Source organism: Lutra lutra, chromosome 6 (assembly GCF_902655055.1).
Source record: "Lutra lutra chromosome 6, mLutLut1.2, whole genome shotgun sequence".
Lineage (NCBI taxonomy): Eukaryota > Metazoa > Chordata > Mammalia > Carnivora > Mustelidae > Lutra > Lutra lutra.
In genome coordinates, this window is record NC_062283.1 from 2,672,210 (window position 1) to 2,685,137 (window position 12,928).

Genomic DNA, 12,928 nt, shown 5'->3' on the forward strand with positions numbered 1-12,928 from the left:
GAAGTTGTCTAATAGTGCAAATTACATCCAAGTTAATCCTTTTTGACAAAATATCGTGTGCTGTGGACTTCCTGTGACTTCATCAGGAAGCATATAATGTTAATTTCTCCCATTGTTAATGATGCCAAATTTGATCCCTAGTTTCAGTGGAGACATAAGTTTCTCCTTTGTAAAGATTTGTTTTTTGCTTTGCAATTAGCAAGATAGCTCTGCGCTGATACTTTGGTACATGAGAATATCCTATTTCCCAGGAAGCACACTTTTACCTGATAATTTAAGGATGCATTGATGATCCTCTAGATTTTCCCCTAAATGGTTTGTATTTCCTTCATTGCTCTTCCTGGTATCTTTCCCATTTAATGTATGTTCATCTATACAGAATCCTTATGGGGGCTGTTCTACCAACTGAAGCGTCAGTAAAAACTCTCTTTTTGGACTGAAAATAAATTCTGGCTAGATGTCCTTTTTTAAATTATTATATTCACATGTATTTGGGTAAAGAGCAGTCCCCGCCCTGCTGCCCCACCCAATCTACATACCAAGGTTCCTCTCTTAAGAATATCTATATTCTTTGAGGGGCGCCTGGGTGGCTCAGTGGGTTAAATAATATCTATATTATTTGAAAACAAGAATAAGAACAACAAAAATCACGAGGGGACATTTCTTCAATACATATACCCAACAAAAACTTTATTTGTAAAGTGTATTTCACAGGTCAGATTGGAAAAATGAAAAGATCATGTTTAGCAAGAGAAGCACTTCCAACTTCGTCTCTGTGGCGCAATCGGTTAGCGCGTTCGGCTGTTAACCGAAAGGTTGGTGGTTCGAGCCCACCCAGGGACGGCCCTCTCTATTTAAGGACACCACTTAGAGGTTGCGTTTTTTCTTTCTAAGTTTTGTCTGACAATATTGTTTCTGACCATTCTCACAAATTAAATTAAGATCTAGCTAACATATTTATCCAGCTCATCTTTGGGATAGGCGTAATTTTCTCTAGTTCCGTGATTAAAAATGTACCGAATGCCTTCAGTATGCCATCAAACGTGAGCCCAGCCCCGTCATTTTGTACCTAATTCTACTCAGTTTGTTTCCAGGTTCCCTCTCCTTCATCTGCGTTGGTCCACCCCGCAGCGTGCACAGCGCCAAGAGCAGCAGCGGCCACCTGGCCAAAGCCGCACAAAGCTTGCCCTCCACCCTCTCCCTGAGTCGGCCCACCCTCTCCCTGAGTCGGACCCTGGGGACATCCGTAAGAGACTGCGAAGAGTGCTGGAGGCTTCTGTCTGGGATAGCTGGTTTCCAGCGACTGGTATTTTTCTAAATAATCAGTTTCCTTGCTTATAACTGGAATCCCAAAAATGGTTGCTTACACTTTTTGTAAGAGGCGTTTTGACATTATCTACCAAAATTACTCTGCAAGTTCACTTCTGGAAAGGTATACAATTATTATATATGTGCAACTAAAATTGACCCATGTCAGGGTCACTCATGGCAACATTTCAGAGAGGAATAACATTTTAAGTGTAAAAAAGGTGTTTTCCTGCCCTCAGAAGGCTGTCTCCAGGGAATCAGGCTGACAGCTCTTGGGAAATTCATTTTCTTCCAGACATTCTTATTTCCATTTCTCACTCCACCTTTGATTTACCCGTTACCAGGCTGTGGGGATGAGCTTTGTGCAGAACTATTGAATTGGAGCCTGCAATGCTGACCTCGAATATATAGATGCTGACCTAATGCCACCCCAACAAGTTTATTTCATTCAAAAAATTAAGCCCTATTATGTGTTTTACTTTAGAAGTTGTTAGCAACCTAAGGGATAAGAAGTTTCTTAATCTTGATATTCTCTTTATCTAGCAAAGGGGGGAATGGGAACTTAGAATTCTGAGTATGTGAATAGCTTATCAAATTCCGACACTGGATTTTTCTGGCTCAGTTGGAAGACATCATGACCGGAGGAAAACAATCCACATGAAACTCACAAGAAACACAGAACAAGAACACAGAAACAAGGGTATGGAGTTCCTAAGACTGAGGGTGTAAAATTACACTTCTTTGATGGGCAGGAGAGGTATAGGCACTGTGGGAAATGTTACACCAAGTAACCATCATCTCTTACTGGTCATTTTTATTCTCCCAAATTAAGTGCACCTACCAAATCAAAATCTTAACATGACCAAGATTTTATTTTAGAGCCACATAAGTGGATTAATCCACTTTGCCCAAAGAACGAATCAATAAATATTGAAGACATTGGGGGGGGGGAAAACCAGCACAAGCAAAACCCATATTATTATAATCACTCCACTACTTCCTATAAGTTTAATGAACTAGATATTGGCCAGCTTTTTAAAGATTTTATTTAAGAGAGCATAAGCAGGGGGAGAGGCAGAGGGAGCAGACTCCTGGTGGAGCAAGGAGCCCAATGTGGGGCTCGATCCCAGGACCCTGGGATGACCTGTGCCGAAGGCAGACTCTTAACCAACTGAGCCACCCAGTGTCCCTTTTCTAACTTTTTTTATGTCATCTCTACACCCAGCATGGGACAGACTCACAACCCCAAAATCAAGAGTTAAGTTCCACCAACTGAGGCAGCCAGGAACCCCTGACCAGTTTTAATTTATGTGTTTATTATTGAATTTATTTTCATTTACTGTGACACTTGTTTTCAGTTTCTCTTAGTGGCTTACATACATTCTTTGTGGCCTCCAGGCCTGCTCTGCATGTTGCCTGTGAACCCTCCCTCATCTGAGCCAATTCTAATTCCCAGAAGTGTATCTGTGGAGCATCGTTTGTGCCCAACTACCACCCAGGCTTTGTCTACCTTTACAGTGATTTGAACCCAACAATTCACTCACCAACTTTTGTTTCCAACAGGACTACACCAGTTTCAGTCAGACTTCTGTTCACTTTTCAGGAATGATCTGGAAAGCCTGGTGAAAATGGACCCATGTCTGAAGAGTGTGATCGGGTATCAGCTGTGTATTTAGCACCACTTACCTTCCTGGAGAGTCAACCATACCCTCCCAGGGCCCCTACTTTCCCCATTAGATACATCTGCCATGATGCCTGCAGTACCTCTGTACATTTCTTTTTTTTTTTTTAATTTTTTTATTTTTTTTAATATTTTTTCTTTTTAAGATTTTATTTATTTATTTGACAGATAGAGATCACAAGTAGGCAGAGAGGCAGGCAGAGAGAGGAGGAAGCAGGCTCCCTGCAGAGCAGAGAGCCCAATGCGGGGCTCAATCCCAGGACCCTGGGATCATGACCTGAGCCGAAGGCAGAGGCTTTAACCCACTGAGCCACCCAGGCGCCCCATCTGTACATTTATTTCTTTAATGTCTCTTTCTAGTGGCAACTCTTGAAGCCAAGGGCTATCTGTTATTATTACCTACTATCCCTATATCCTCATATAGTGACTTAGTAAAGGCTGAACTAGATAACTGATAAAATGGGCTAAGAAGTTAATCCGATAAATAGAAAAGGGTCCAGACTGAATTGGGAGGGTCGGGGAGGAATGGTGGCTATGAGACCAGGAAATGAAGTTAAGGGGGATGAACGGGACATGAGAGGAAAAGTCAGAATTTATAAAACACCCCCCCACGCCCCCAATAAACTACAAAGGCATATAAATATATATATTTCTTCTTTTCTATACATTTACTTGGAAGGTGGCTCCCAACCCAGTCCCACCCCATTACCCCCAGGCCCTGTTAATCTTCTCAAATAAAAAGGATGTTGCAGCTTCCCTTCATCTATAGTTGGAGGAACAGCTGACTGGAGTAGGCCTTATCACTCTAGCTTGAAGTAAAGGCTCTTCCTCAGCCGAGGAAGTGGGATTTTTAGAGGATCTCACTGGGCAGGAAGTAGACAGTCAAGAATCAAGCAAAACTGGCATCCTGCAGTAATCATACTCTTGCTAGTATGAATTAGGTGCTTCAGCGAGGCAACAGGAGTTGGAGGGGGGACCAGAGCCCCAGAAGACATCTATGCCTAAGCACCCACCAGACTCCTGGTCTTAGAAAGATAATATAATCATTGTCAGTAGTTGTTATCAATTAGACAGGAAGCAGGGCTAGGAGATGGAAAGGGTCTCCCTGCCCTTCAAGAGTCCTTGACTACTCAGGGCTCCTCCATGCTCTATGAAGGCGGTGGGGCTCCAAAGATCTTGGCAAGCAGCCCTCGGTTAGAGCGAGCCTGGTCCTGGGCATTTGCCAGGCGAGCCCGCTCGCGTCCCCCTGGCCGAGCTGCCTTCCGGGCTCTCAGCTCTTGCTCAGTAGGACGCTGGGCAAAGGTCCAGGTGCCATTTGGGCGGGCAGAGTCCCCTTCAGCAGCAAGGAAGCGCTGTCCCCGTTCCACACTTCGAAGATAGAAGTCAGTCTCACGCTTGGCCTGGGCAACCTCGGCCCTCAGGCGCTGCCTGCGCACCTGGCGCTCAAAGGCAAGATGTTCGCTGAGGTGGGACCACGTGAAACGGTGCAGGTACTGTGGACAGGAAAACATGAAAAGATCTGGGTAGGACATGTCAGGAGCGGAGAGGAGATCAAAGAGAGTGGGGTCAACGAAAGGAAATGAGATGCCCGGGCTGGGGTTGGGAAGGCGGGAGGATGGGATGCGACAGAGAAGCTTACCCCCTCACCTTGAGGTTCCATAGATCATAACGGAAGGGGCTGCGCTTTCGGGCCCCCATGGGCGTGTTGTGAAGGCTAGCCGCCACGCGCTTGGCTACTCGCTTGTCCCGGAACTCCACCCAGCCCTCGGTGTAGTCCTTGCTGTACTTGGACCGCTTTTTGCCTCCCGCTGTCGAGGCTGCCGCTGCCTTCTTCTTGCGCCTCACGAACCCGTCTGTGCCAAAAACACAGCAGTGGTTTAGGAAGCCGGCGCGGCACCCAATCAACTTCACCTCCCACTAGTCCGCGGGCCAGGATCCCACCTCCAGGTCCTTGTCCGGAAGAGAACTCCAAGGTCCATCCTTTCCCTACGTCTCAGTCTTTTCCTCAGACTTCAACTCCTGCATCAGATCTGCTCTGCACATGCACACGCCAATGCATGTGCAGACATGCACACACACCCCAATCCCAATTCAATAAGTGCCTGTAGAGAAGCTGGGGTCAGGTGATCATACACTGTCGCTAGATCTGGGTCACGATGACAAAGGGGATGGATTCAGTTTTGTGAAAACGCCTCTCAGATTTTTATTCAGTGTGAAATCATTTAACAAGCCGGTAAAATCGGTTCAGGAAAGGGATAGACTCATCTGTGCTTACTGAGCTACCCACACCCAACCCCGGCTTCCCCAAAGGGGCCGGGCGCCTGCCTTGAGTCCCGTGCCCCCCGCCGCCGAGCCTCGGGCACGAACAGGCGAGCCCACTCGCCGGCAAGCGCCACCCTCCTCCCCGCACAGCCAGAGCCTGCGAAAAAGACTTACCCTCGGGCTGGAAAAAGACGCGCCCGACCTCGCCATACGCGCTGAGAAGGTTCCGTACATGCAAAGGCCGAAAGCGGGGCGGGAGGTGGCCCAAGTACACAATACCAGGCACCACCCTCTTTTTGGCGCCACAAACCGCCTCTTCGGATTCCTCCTGCTCCTCCACCTTCTCTGGTTTCTCGTCTATCCCTTCCAGAGCCTCCTGCTCCACATTTTCCCTCTCCAACTCCTCTCCCTCCATGCCGACGGAGAAGAGAAGCACAGCAGCCGTAAAGCTCCGCGCCGTCTGCCGCACACCGCTTGCGACTGCCGTCAGGAAGGGGGCGGGGCCGAAGGGGAGGAGATGAGTGGAAGGACCAGATTGGGTGGAGAGAGCGGAAGTGGGGGCCGGGTCAGCCGCGGGATTTGAAGCCGAAAGGCAGGATTTAGGCTCAGAATGGCGGAAGTGGTGGGGTTCGGACTTGGGCCGTGGGAGTAGAGCCGGTAGGTCCCCAAGTGAACGTGCCCTAGAGAACGCCTCGGCGAGATGGGAAAAATGCGGGAGGCGGGCTCTTCTGAGAATGTGAGAAAACCTGGGGAAGTTGGGAGAGGTTTCTGTGTGTCTCAGCAACCAAAAGAGCATTTTATCCGAGGGACCAGGGTGCGACTCCGGTGTGTGGGGGGGGGGGGGGGGTGATTCACCTTTTTAAAGTGGACTTGAACTTCAGTTTTTTAAAAACCGTCTTGATTTTTGAAATTTGAATTATTTTTCAAAACTTCGAGTTCTGAGTGTTTCTGGTTTTGAAAATGTAGTTTAACTTTGCAAATGCAAGTTTTGGAAATTCAGATTTTGAAGACTTCAGTTGTAACCTCATTTAGTTTAAAACCTTTTGTTTACTTTAAAATATTAACTTTCAGTTTGATTTTGTGACTAAGATGTCCAAAAAATTTTAATGGGCCACAGTTACTTCTCTTGTTTTCAAAGCGCGATTGGCATTGACCCGTGATGCGTACTGATACTATAAACACCTGTTGTCATGTGTACACACGGCCCTGATTGAGGCGACCCCGGGGCGGCGCGCTTAACCCCGCTCTCCCGGATCGGGTGTCTGCTGCCGGCCCGGCTGGGCTGCGGAGTGGGCTGTCCTTGCGCCCCTGCTGAGGCCTCTATCCCGCCGGCGCCGGGCACAGCCCCTTCACGAAGAGCGGAGCGCTCCCGGCAGGGGGCGCCGTCCGCGCGCTCTTGGCGCCGCGGTTCCTCCCACGCGGCCTGCGAAAACCAGCGGCCAGGGATGCGGACCGAAGGTGCAGCCGGCTCTCTGGAAGGGACCCCGGGCAAGTGTAAGGAGAGTATAAATCCGTCCTCGCTGCAGCGGGACAGAATTTCCTATCCTGCTTGAACTGGCGGCTGTGCAAAGGAGCCGGGCCAGGGGTCCACTGCTCCCATCCGAGGGACAGCCCCGGCCAGGCAGCCTCCCAGTATAGTTCTGCCGGAACCTGGCGCCTCGCTCTTCCGTGGAGTGGGCGACAGGCCTAAGAAACCAGCCTCCTCGAGTTCTCACACCAGTTTCATTAATTTTATGGAAGTGAACTTCTTTTTTGGAGGAGTGAGGGGGGGGCGGTGAGAGAAACAGACTCTGGCCGCGTTGAATTCCTCATGTCTTCAAAACACTGAGCGACGATGGATGAGAAGAGAGGGCATCTTGGTATTTTTTCTAAAAGGTCGGGAGTAGGAAGGGGGCACGTGGGAGAATAGAGGATGCCAGCGTACAGGTGTGACGCCTCTGCTGGTAATTGATGCTGTTTTCTCTACTTTGTATTTGAAACTGCCATTAATAAAGTGTTTATTCACTTAAACATCAACATAACAGAAAGACCATGGGACCTCCAAAATGAAATGAAAACCTTGGGCCAAGAGGTCCTTCCCGTTCTCCACGCGCCCCATCACCCTTGCCTAAACTCCATGAGAAGTCAGTCTCCCTGGAGACCAGATCTTACAAAGACGCAGGTTCTCGTGTATGTGCCTGTGGATCATTTATTTATTTCTTATTATTTTCAGCCTTACAAGTTCGTCTGTGAGCACAAATGACAATGTTCCCAACTGTTCAAGTTTTTGTTTTTGTTTTTTCCCTGCGTGAAGGGTCCACGCAAGCGGTATCAATGGAAACCTATCAAAAGGTTGAGTCCTTCGAGCCGGATTCGAACCAGCGACCTAAGGATGACCACTGTCAACCATCTACAGTCCTCCGCTCTACCAACTGAGCTATCGAAGGATTAGTGGTAGGGCTTGTTAGAATACCGCTAATAATGTTTATCCCCGTGGTTTTAATCATCTTTTTAAAATTACAGGCAAATGCTTTTTCTAGAGTGCTAGAAATGTTCTAAAACTGGTAGGAGTGGTAATCATAGAGGTATATTGAAAAATTAATACCCTTGAACACTTAAGTTTTGTGTGTTTTACTTTCTGATTTAGATCTTTAAAAAAAAAAAAAAAAAAAGAAAATACCATCCACGTTCCATGTCCTGCTTGCTTTTGTAGAATATAGATAGGGCCATCACCCTTATTTCTCCTGCTGTCTCTCTGTCCCTTCTACTCACCGCCTCTCTATTAAAATGATGGATAAGTGATGATTTATGCTGGGTTAAAGAGGAATCTATTGTCTTGAAGTGGACATACTGCTGAGTTCATTTTGGAAACGTTGCAACTCTTTTTGAAAGAATGAAAATAATGTATAGACACAGAAGTACTCCACTCAAAACATGAGAAGCAGTGTGTGTGTGTGTGTGTGTGTGTTTAGGAATTGAGTGGCTTATATTTAGTGGGGCAAATAAATGAAACACCCCTACCCAATCAAAAAAAAAGTACTGTAGACATGTGTTTGTAGGGATGCTGTCTATTGCTAATGAACGCCTCTAACGGCATTTGGCTTCCTGGCTGAACACCAGTGAAGAAAGCAGCAAGCCATCTGGACAGACTTTTCTTGATGATGTATCTATAGGAAGGCTTGCTGGTGAACTTAAAAAAGATTATTTTTTATTAAAAATCTTTCATTACTTAAAATAAAATTTTTATTAAAAATCTTTTTTATTAAAGAAGACTAACTGTAGTCTTGAAAAAACAAATTTTTCTTCAAAAGGTCCTATCCAGTGATTTCCATGAGGAATCTGCAACACAGAATTCATATTTAATTCAGTTATTCAGATATCTCATGAGAAACTAAGAATATATGGGCTGGTACATTTCTTTGCAATAATCTAACTTAATCTGGGGGAAGTGTGAGAAGCTAGAGTAGAAAAGCCTTAGAGAAACAACCATCGCTTCCATACACTGAGTGCTGTGGCAGAGCCTTGAATACCACAGACATGAAAGCAGCCAAACTCTAGGATCTAAGTTCATGTTGTCTCTCAAATAAAAGCTTCCCCAATTTTCTTTCTTGTTTTTCATGGAAAAAAATGTTTAAATTTTACTTAAGTGTCTTCGAACACACACAGATGGACACAGTATTCATCACACAGGACACTTCCTTTCAGACATCTCTCCTCATCTCAGAAGCCTCCCTTGCCATAACACAGCAGCGAATCCAAATTTCTTTCTCTTTTCTCTCTTATAAACTTCCAAATTCTCTCTTAGCCAGTGCTCATTGGCTTTTGACTTTCCAAGTGTCTACTCATCTTCAGCATCTGTCTTTTTTCTTGTGTAACTCTAGCTTTTCCAGTGGGTCAGTCAAAATTTTCCTCTTACCTGATCTACCAGTCTCTCTCTTTCTCTCTCTCTCTCTCTCTTTTTTTTTTTTAGAGTTTATTTAAATTCAAGTTAGTTAACATATAGTGTATTATTAGTTTCAGGGATAGAATTTAGTGATTCATCAGTCGCATATAACAGTGCTCATTCCATCCAGTAACCTCCTCGATGCCCGTCACCCAGTCACCCTGTCCCCTCCACCCACCTCCCCTCCAACCCAATTTTCACAAAGGGCACAAAGGGACCTGAGAAAGGTTCCGTATGTTTCTCATCAGCCAATGCTAGGTAATGTCCAAGTGCTCATTTGAGATCCCAGAGGCTCTGTCTCAGTCGCATGGTGTCGCAGAGTTGATTTAAGTCTGAAATGCTTCTCTAGCTAACTGACTCGAACTCGCCGGCTCCTGAAGCCTGCAGACCATATTCCAGCGGAATGCTCGCAGTCACAAGGAGCAAACTATTGATGTAATGCCGGATGCATCTTCCTTATCCTGAAGGCAGATGCAAAAGGCTGCAAAGAACATTCTTATATAAGCACAAAACTAAAGGAATAGAAAACACCAGTAGTTAGCAGGTTGGAATTGGAGGGGGAGGAGTTAACTATAAAAGGAGCTGGGAGAAGCTTGGGTGTGTGATGTAACTATTTCATATCTTCATTGTGGGTGTGGTTATGTGACTGTGTACGTTTGTCAGAACTCATGGCACTAAAAAGGGACATTGTATGTAAATGTTGTCTGAATTTTTCAAGTGGGAAAAGAAGCTCCCAAAAAACAAAACCAGGTGAAAAGTTAAAGTGTAAGTAAGAATTTATTAGAAAGCAATTTAATCTTATTATCAGACTAGAAGAGTCCTCTATGAACTCAATAGATGCAGAACAAACATGACAAAATTAGGATGCTTTCATGGATTACATTTCTGCCAACTAGTAACACAAGGGAATTTAATCTACCTGTAAAAGACACATTGAAAAGCCCTACCATTAGCGTATTGAGTAGTGAAAGACTGAATGCCTTGTCACTAAGATCAGGTCTAGGACAAGGATATCTGACCTTGACTTCTAGTCAGCATTGCCCTGGAAGTTCTAGCCAGTACAAGTCAAGAAACAAAAGCATAGATTTGAAAAGGAAAAGCAAAACTGTCTCTATTCACATATGATGTGATGATTATGAAAAAAATGCTGAATAATCTACTGCAAATAATAAATTTACCCAAGCTACAGGACACAGATTTAATAAATTATAATCCTATTTATTAATAAGTATTCTGGTTTATTGAACTTGAAATATACAATACCATTCGGAAGGGTATAAAAAGTGAAATTTTTAGGGATAAATTTAACAAAAAGTACAATAAAAACAACACATTCTATAACAGAAAACTCCACATTTTTCAGAGGCAAAGTCTTCTAAATTGACTTACCCATGTAACGCCATCCCAATCAAAATCTCAATGAGCAGTTTTGTAAGAATGACAAGCTGATTCTAAAATGTATATAGACTACAAAAGATGCAAAATATCCAAAACGATTGTGAAGGGGAAGAACAAAGTTAGAGGACTTGACTCTACCTGGTTACAAGACTTACTATACAGCTGGAGAGAGTCCAGAAAAATATACCAGCACATACACATAATCAGTGGATTTTGACAGAGGCACCAAGATAATTCAGTGTTGACCAGAGAGACCTTAACAAATGGTGCTGGACAAGGTGGATAAACACACGCTACTAAATGAACTCAGACCCTCCATAGCATAATGGACAGAACACAAAATGGATGGAGACTTAAACATAATGACTAAAACTATAAAACTTCTAGAAGAAAAACTAGGAGAAAAATCTCTGTAACTTTTAGGTTAAGCAAAAAATTTCTTAGAGCACAAAAGGCATAAACTATAAAGAAAAATGATAAATTAGACTTCATCAAAGTCTAAAAAAAAAACCTCAAAAGATGCTAAAGAACTTAATTAAAAGGCAAGGGACAGGTCAGGGGAAAAATACATGCAAAACATTTAGGTAAGTGTCTAAGTGATAAGTAATGAAGGTCTTGGATCCCGAATGTATAACCCACTTGTATGACTCAATAGTGAGCCATTTTTTTTAATAGGCAAATAAATGATATGGATAGATAGTTCACCAAACAACGTGTACAGGTGGTGGCCAGTAAGCCCATGATACGGATCCTCGATGTTATCATTCATTAGGAAAATGCAAATTATGAGCCTCAGAATGAGAGTTCCTGTTGACCTCACATCCTCACCAGCACTTGGTGCTGTGTTTTGTATTTTGGCCATCCTAATAGGCATGTAGTGGCTTCTTGTTGGTTTTTCAATTTACAATTCCCTGATTACGTATGATGGGGATCTTTTATTTGACACCTGTATATCTTTGGTGAGTTGTGCAGATCTTTTGTCCAAGTTGTTTATTTTATTGTTGTTTTAAAAGGTCTTTTTATAGCAAAGAGCAGTCCTTTATCAGACATGTTCTTTGCACATATTTTCTCCCAGTCTGTGGCTTCTCTTCTTATTCTTTTGACAGTGTCTTTTTGAAGAAGTTTTTAATTTTAATGAAGTCCAAGTTACCAATTTTTTTTTCATGACGTATGCCTTTGGTGTTGCATCTAAAAAGTTATCACACACACACAAAGTTATCCTTGTGCTCAAGGGATAACTTAAGCACTCTTCCCTTTGTTACCTTCTAGTAATATTATAGTTTTGCAATTTACATTTAGGTGTATGATAATTTTGAGTTGCTGTTGCGATTCATTTTTTTGGTATGTGGATATTCAGTTCAACCACCATTTGTTAAAAATACTATTGGTTGATTTTTAACATAGGCAACAAGATAATTCTATAGAGAAAAGATAAGCTTTCAGTAACTGATGTTGATACAACTGGATATTCGTATATAAAACAAAAAAATCTTTGGCCCTGCATCAATACCACATAAATTAATTCAAATTTGACCAGAGGCCTAAATGTCTTCTACCAGAAGAAAATCTCTGTGACCTTTGTTTAGGCAAAAAATTCTTAGAACACCAAAGAACACAAAAAATACAATGTATAAAAGAAAAAGAAATGATAGATTGGGCTTCATCAAAATTTTAATGTTTGCTTTTCAAAAGATACTGCTAAGGAAATGAAAAAAAAAAAAAAAAGAAAAAGAAACACAGACTGGGAGAAAATATTTGCAGGACAAACACCTGATAGACAAGACTTATATCCAGAATATATAAAGCATTCCTAGAACTCAGTAAGGAGGCAAACAATTTAATTTTTTTAAAAAAAGGGAAGGATTTCAACAGATACGTCACCAAAGAAGATATACAGATGACAACTACCTGGAAAGGTAAACATCGTTAGTCGAGGGAAATGTGAATTAAAACCACACGACATGCCTCTACACTCATCGTAGGAGGCAAAATTCTTAAGACGGCCCCAAGATTTCACCCACCTCTCAAAATATCTGAATAATCCCTGCTCTATAAACGTGGGTAGGACATGTGAATGTGTTTTGTTAGTTACAAATATGAATGGCTAATATTTAAAAGACTGTTCCTAGTATTGTCCAAGATGTAGAGAAACGAGCTCTTGTCCTTCGCTATAAGACTGTAAAATGGTACGGCCCACACTGGGTCACAGTTGGTAGTTTCTTTGAAAGGTAAATATACACCTACTGTAGGACCCAGCAGTTGCATGCCTGTACATTTACTGAAAATAAAACACATGGCCACACAAAGATTTATACCCAAAATACGTAGAGCCATGTAATAATTTGCGAAGACTGGTG

General features: G+C 43.3%; 1 protein-coding gene, 1 long non-coding RNA gene and 2 other non-coding genes across 4 annotated transcripts; 2 read left to right on the forward strand and 2 right to left on the reverse strand.

Moving 5' to 3' along the window:
- The first annotated feature begins 769 nt into the window (after positions 1-769).
- Positions 770-843, forward strand: TRNAN-GUU (transfer RNA asparagine (anticodon GUU)). Its single transcript has one exon. It is a non-coding gene; the product is annotated as a tRNA-Asn (tRNA).
- Positions 844-3,312: 2,469 nt separating this feature from the next.
- On the reverse strand, positions 3,313-5,709 carry ABT1 (activator of basal transcription 1). Its single transcript, XM_047732701.1, has 3 exons — positions 5,426-5,709; positions 4,637-4,842; positions 3,313-4,482 (listed from the first exon to the last, which is right to left on the reverse strand). The coding sequence occupies exons 1-3, from the start codon at positions 5,664-5,666 to the stop codon at positions 4,138-4,140; spliced, it is 792 nt and encodes a 263-aa protein (XP_047588657.1). The 5' UTR covers positions 5,667-5,709; the 3' UTR covers positions 3,313-4,137.
- A 44-nt stretch (positions 5,710-5,753) lies between these two features.
- LOC125102081 (uncharacterized) lies at positions 5,754-7,849 on the forward strand. Its single transcript, XR_007128017.1, has 2 exons — positions 5,754-5,908; positions 7,276-7,849. It is a non-coding gene; the product is annotated as an uncharacterized LOC125102081 (long non-coding RNA).
- Positions 7,589-7,677, reverse strand: TRNAY-GUA (transfer RNA tyrosine (anticodon GUA)). The gene is given in 2 exon segments: positions 7,589-7,624; positions 7,641-7,677. It is a non-coding gene; the product is annotated as a tRNA-Tyr (tRNA).
- Positions 7,850-12,928: the final 5,079 nt, after the last annotated feature.

Coding starts and splice junctions, on each gene's coding strand:
- ABT1 (XM_047732701.1), bottom strand. CDS start 5,666: ATGGAGGGAGAGGAGTTGGAGAGGGAAAATGTGGAGCAGGAGGCTCTG. Junction 4,843..5,425: donor CGTCTTTTTCCAGCCCGAGG/GTAAGTCTTTTT, acceptor TTTTTGGCACAG/ACGGGTTCGTGAGGCGCAAG. Junction 4,483..4,636: donor ATGATCTATGGAACCTCAAG/GTGAGGGGGTAA, acceptor TCCTGTCCACAG/TACCTGCACCGTTTCACGTG.